Source organism: Quercus robur, chromosome 2 (assembly GCF_932294415.1).
Source record: "Quercus robur chromosome 2, dhQueRobu3.1, whole genome shotgun sequence".
NCBI classification, from domain to species: domain Eukaryota; kingdom Viridiplantae; phylum Streptophyta; class Magnoliopsida; order Fagales; family Fagaceae; genus Quercus; species Quercus robur.
Genome location: NC_065535.1, coordinates 70,661,045 through 70,667,390, shown reverse-complemented (window position 1 = coordinate 70,667,390; position 6,346 = coordinate 70,661,045). Strand labels below are relative to the sequence as shown.

At 36.0% G+C, this 6,346-nt stretch overlaps 1 protein-coding gene across 1 annotated transcript; it reads left to right on the top strand.

The window, feature by feature from the left end:
- Nucleotides 1-917: 917 nt before the first annotated feature.
- LOC126714814 (probable galactinol--sucrose galactosyltransferase 5) lies at nt 918-5,007 on the top strand. Its single transcript, XM_050415187.1, has 4 exons — nt 918-2,448; nt 2,844-3,021; nt 3,789-4,156; nt 4,281-5,007. The coding sequence occupies exons 1-4, from the start codon at nt 1,213-1,215 to the stop codon at nt 4,839-4,841; spliced, it is 2,343 nt and encodes a 780-aa protein (XP_050271144.1). The 5' UTR covers nt 918-1,212; the 3' UTR covers nt 4,842-5,007.
- Nucleotides 5,008-6,346: the final 1,339 nt, after the last annotated feature.

Below are 6,346 nucleotides of genomic sequence, written 5' to 3'. Positions count from 1 at the left end.
GAGTGTGATGAGTGTTATAAAATGGAGAAAGGTGAATAATTTTAATATTTGGTACAAACGTATGACACTCATAGGTATTTTTGTAATTGAAAAAAATAGTAATCTCAATTTATAATATATACAAATTATTAACATTTACTCAAAAAATAGAAAAACCTCTAAGCATGAGCGTGTGCTTAGAGACTAGTTAATATTAACAGTTTTGTCTAGTTAATAGTTATTTCAGCAAGAAAATAGCATATGCCCCTTCGTTAACTTTTCACTTCTCCGGCAATTAGCGACAGATTGCCAAGAAAATCCCAGTAATATAATTTATGGTTAAAAAAGTTAAAAAAAAAAAAAAAAGTGGTCATTTTTTAAGGATGCAGACTTTTTAAAAGAGTATTAGACTAATTTATATTACTTTCACCGTCTCAGTATTTTTTTCCTCATTATTTTCTCAATTAGTCAAACCTAGATATTGACTAAAAATTGGTGTTACATGTGTCTTGATCATAGAAATTAGGAACATAAAGAATTTTTTTTCTTACGAGGAAATGTGAAAGAAAAGGCATGCATGAATTGGTGATACATGTGTCTTGATCATAGAAATTAGAAACATAAAGAACATTTTTTTCTTGCCAGGAAATATGAAAGAAAAGGCATTCATCATCTGGATAATTTAGAATAGTAAACACCTTTTGTAAATTGAGTATGACCCACAATAAATAAATAAAAAATAAAACCCATTATAATATGTCATAAAACTCATTAAAGTCATAAGACTCATAACCTCCCCCACCAAAGGGCATAAAAAAAGAAAAAGAAAAAGAAAAAGAAAAAGAAAAAGAAAAAGAGAGCATTAAAATAATATTACATTAAAATCCACTTTCTTGCCACGTTCCTCATTTTCTCCTATAAATTCGAGCTTTCCATATCGGTTGAGCCATAGAATCACAAAATTACAGATTTCCTAAAACACGAACAAAATCAAGCTCTCTTTTCTTCTTATTCTCATTGAAGATCACAGAAAAAATCTTTTCCATTTTCATTCATTCCCTGTATATTAATTCAAACCTACCTTGTTTTCCTATATATACAAAACCCTTTAGTCCCTTCGCCTCTCACCTCAAAACCCTTGTGTAAAATTCATAGTCATTAGCCATTAACCACTTTCTTTGATACTCTTTCACTCTTTTTTCATAACCCTTTCAATTTCTTCTTCGTTCATCAATGGCTCCAAGTTTTAGAAAAGGTGCCTCAGATGTCACTGCCCAACTCGTTGATGCCTATAACCAATCTCCAATCACATTGGAAGGTTCAAACTTCTTAGCCAATGGCCATGTCATTCTCTCCCAAGTCCCTGATAACATCACAGCCACTCCTTCACCATACACCAACATTGACAAATCCATCACCACCGTTGGTTCCTTTGTGGGCTTCAATGCCAAGGAGTCCACTGACCGACATGTCGTTTCCATTGGGAAACTCAAAGACATAAGGTTCATGAGCATATTCAGGTTCAAGGTCTGGTGGACCACACACTGGGTTGGCTCCAATGGCAGAGACATAGAGAACGAGACCCAGATGGTGATTCTTGAAAATTCTGAACTGGGTCGTCCTTATGTTCTTCTTCTTCCTATTTTGGAAGGTCCTTTTAGAGCCTCAATTCAACCTGGTCACGATGATAGCGTTGATCTTTGCCTTGAGAGTGGCTCATCTAAGGCCATTGGTGACACATTCACAAGTGTCATGTACATGCATGCTGGCGAGGACCCTTTTACTTTGGTCAAAGAGGCAATGAAAGTTGTGAGGGTTCACTTGGGTACTTTCAAGCTTTTGGAAGAGAAAAACCCACCTGGTATCGTGGACAAATTTGGTTGGTGCACTTGGGATGCATTCTATCTTTCTGTGCACCCTCAAGGTGTTATAGAAGGTGTGAAAGGTCTTGTTGATGGTGGGTGCCCACCTGGGCTTGTGTTACTTGATGATGGGTGGCAATCAATTGGTCATGATTCTGACCCAATCACACAAGAGGGTATCAATCAAACCATTGCTGGTGAGCAAATGCCTTGTAGGCTCTTGAAATTTCAAGAGAATTACAAGTTTAGAGACTATGTTAGTCCCAAAAAGTGTAACACAATTGGTGGGCCTAGCAAGGGTATGGGGGCCTTTGTTAGGGACCTGAAGGAGGAGTTCAAAAGTGTGGACTACGTGTATGTTTGGCATGCTTTATGTGGATATTGGGGTGGGATTAGGCCCAATGTGCCTGGATTGCCTGAAGCTGTGGTTGTGGAGCCCAAACTTTCACCGGGGTTGAAGCTGACCATGGAGGATCTTGCAGTAGATAAGATTGTTGACACTGGTGTGGGATTGGTCCCGCCGAAGATTGTTGATCAGATGTATGAGGGGCTTCACTCACACTTGGAGGCTGTTGGGATTGATGGGGTCAAGGTTGATGTTATCCATGTAAGTCCTTAACTTCTATCCTTTCTTTTTAGTTGAGTTTTATTTTGACTGGATCAAGAATAGGGACTTTTAATATTAGTTACGGGGTTTATCATGAATTTGGACAAGTATGACTTCTTGTCACATAAAAGAGTGATAGGTGACATATTGTAGGACCAAATCAAGATTATTGCCTTTATCTAAAGAAGAGTAGAAGTTTGTAGAGAATTCATTTACTTTGACCACTTTGGTCGGCACGTTATCACTGTTAAATTATTAAACTTTTTTAATATTAAAAAAAATCCCACAAAATATTTTCAACCATTAGTGATTAATAAGTTTAGATGTAATATATATTGTCTTTTTTAAAAAAAAATTATTTATTTATAAATGACAATAATTTTGGTTCTATGTAGTTGCTGGAGATGTTGTGTGAGAATTATGGTGGCAGAGTTGAGCTAGCAAAAGCATATTTCAAAGCTCTCACTTCCTCTGTGAGGAAGCACTTCAATGGCAATGGTGTCATAGCTAGCATGGAGCACTGCAACGATTTCATGTTCCTCGGAACAGAGGCCATTTGTCTTGGCCGTGTTGGTATGTCACTGCAAAACCATGCTTTTTCTTTTTTCTTTAAAAAAAAAAATTATTTATAGAAACAATACCATGCCTTGTTAATGTGATGCTATTTTTCTTTATGAGAAGAATTTAGAATATTAGTCTATACTTTTATCAACCAGTCAAACATTTTTTTTCCTAGCTATAAATGTAATGATTTTGACATATCTATACCAAAAAAAAAAAAAGAAAAAAAAGTGAGTAAAATGTCCCCTTTCCTATTTGTATACGCCATGTGTTTTTTTAGGCAAGTGACATCACTAGATTTTGGAAAGAGCAAATCTTTTCTAATAACTTGTTAGAGTTTGATAATTTTGACATTTGAAATTAAATTATTTTGAGAATAAAACTATTAAAATTGCCACGTGTTTAAAGCTTGCTGCTAAGCTAACAACTGCAATCAATTCATGGCTTGTGAATCTAGAATTTGGTGGAACATTTCTTCATTGCCCCTCAATACATGGCATTGAATAAATAAGACTTAAATATGCTTCTGGTCCAAACTTTTGAGAATGATTTTATATTAAATAGGGGATGATTTCTGGAACAAAATGGCAGTTTTTATTTTTATTATTTTTAAAAAAAAATTGTCTTTTGAAGGTGCTGTCTTAATATATTTTTAGTTAGCAAAGAAGAAAATAAATTTTTTGGATCATGTTACAAATAAGCCATAGAGACAACCTAATGAGACCTTAGTTTTTAGAATTGTTCTCAACTAACGTGTACATTTAACATGTATTAAATAGGGGATGATTTCTGGTGCACCGATCCATCTGGTGATCCAAATGGCACATTTTGGCTCCAAGGGTGTCATATGGTGCATTGTGCTTACAATAGCTTGTGGATGGGCAACTTCATACACCCAGACTGGGACATGTTTCAATCCACTCATCCATGTGCTGCATTTCATGCTGCGTCTCGTGCAATTTCTGGTGGTCCTATTTATGTGAGTGACACCGTTGGGAAGCACAACTTTGATTTGCTTAAGACCTTGGTGTTGCCTGATGGGTCCATTTTGCGTTGTGAGTACTATGCTCTTCCAACCAAGGACTGCCTCTTTGAGGATCCTCTCCATGATGGGAAGACTATGCTGAAAATCTGGAACCTCAACAAGGTGAGCCTTCTTGCCATTTGTTTAGCATGTGCAATGTTCATTATGACATGGTTACCATTGGGACCTATCCAAAATTTGTGACCCTAAAATTAAGTCTTATACTTTATGTTTACCTTTCTAACAGTACACTGGAGTTCTTGGGGCATTCAATTGCCAAGGAGGTGGATGGTCTCGTGAAACTAGGCGCAACCAATGCTTCTCCCAATATTCCCATGTTGTGACCTCTCAAACAAACCCAAAAGACATTGAGTGGAAGAGTGGCAAGAATCCAATCTCCATTGAAGAAGTACAAGTGTTTGCCATGTACTACCACCAGGCTAAGAAGTTGGTTCTTTCCAAGCCATCTGAGAATGTGGAGTTGTCTTTGGAGCCATTCAAGTTCGAGCTCATTACTGTCTCCCCAGTGACTGTCTTTGCTGGAACTTGTATTCAGTTTGCTCCTATTGGTTTGGTGAATATGCTCAATACTGGTGGTGCCATTCAGTCCTTGGCCTTCAATGATGAGGGCAAGTCAGTTCAAATTGGAGTGAAGGGCACCGGAGAAATGAGGGTGTTTGCATCAGAGAAGCCAATTGCTTGCAAGATTGATGATGAAGTTGTACCATTTGAGTATGAGGGCTGCATGGTTGTTATTCAAGTACCATGGTCCAATTCTTCCAACTCAACAGTAGAGTATTTCTTCTGAAGGGGCTGACTTTTCATAGCTTCCTTCAGTATTTAATTATTTCAGATGTATTTTTTTTTTTTTTTTTGGGGGGGATTTGATGACTTCTTTGCTCCCCAAGATAGGGGAAGAAGTAACTAAAGTGATTTAAGTGATATCAAGTTAAACAGTATTACTAATTTGCAGATTTGAATGTGTCATGACTATTTCTCTTTTCATGCCTTTCCTAAGTATGTTTTCTGCTGTGGTTGGACAGGAACAAATTGTTCCTCTCTTTTAAGTTTTAACATGGGCTAAGAGTAATGTTGAATCCTATAACTTATAAAAGCCCAGCAATAGCAGAAGCTTCTCAGAAAATATAAAACTTAGAGCAGAAACTTGATATGTGGTGTGCTAGATCACTATGACCCAGCCTTATGTAGGCGAAGTAGCATATATTAAAAAGATAATGACAATAATGTACAAAGTACAAACCCAATTTGTGTTTCACTTTCAAGTTTTTCTAGCCAAATTGTTGGTGTGTGTGGGTGGAATTGGGTAATGTCTGTGTGAAATTGGCCTATTTAGGCTCACCATAAGCATGCATTAATCAATTCAATCAGATTGCAATTGAGGAAGTAAATGGATTGCTAACCAAGATTTAGAGAAAAAGGTTGCCACTACAATTCCTCCTAGTCTTATAATGCCCAAGAACTAAAAAAATGGGATCGGAATAATCAGTGGATTGTGGTCACTCCCTGACCCAAGAGTATCTTATGGCTCATTTATAGTGGCCCATTAATTGAGTTGGGTTCAAAGCACTCAAAACAATATCTCTAAACTTGGATATTCTACCAAAAGCTCAATCAAATTCATGGTTTTTTTCATAGGAAAAACACAACTCATACACCCACTGAACCCTTCATCTCACTCTCCATTTCTTGTTATACTTTTTTGTTTTGTTTGAGAAGGATATTTCTTGTTATACTTGAGCCTTGAGGAGACAGCATTTCATTCAAAGATCATGCTTGCTAGTAAATTTGACAATGTGGATACTCTCTATTTAGTATTCCAGTTTGTTAAAAGTAATCAATACCTCAAAATGTCAATGTATAAGATATTAGAAAAAACCCAAAAAAAAAAAAAAAGGATATTAGAAAACCTTTTTAAAATTCCAAAGCTGAGTTTTTATATTAATCATGTCAATTAACATACAGAGTCTGGTCAACTGCATCCATAGCATAATCAAGCAAATGTATTACTTTTGACAAAATATATTATGTACCTTCTGTAATCTTTCTTCTATAGAACTCAAAGCACCGGACTGATCAGTGATCATTGATCAACAATAATCTTTATATATAAAGAATTGGATTAAAACAATAGAAAAACACAGTGAAAACTTCCATCGAAGCACATACCTATTTGTTCACTATTTAACATATTAGCAACTCTCTTAGCAACCTTTTTATCCGTAAATTCAACCCATCTACACAGAGCAAACAACTAATATCAAATAACTTTTGATACTACCAAAAAAAATCATC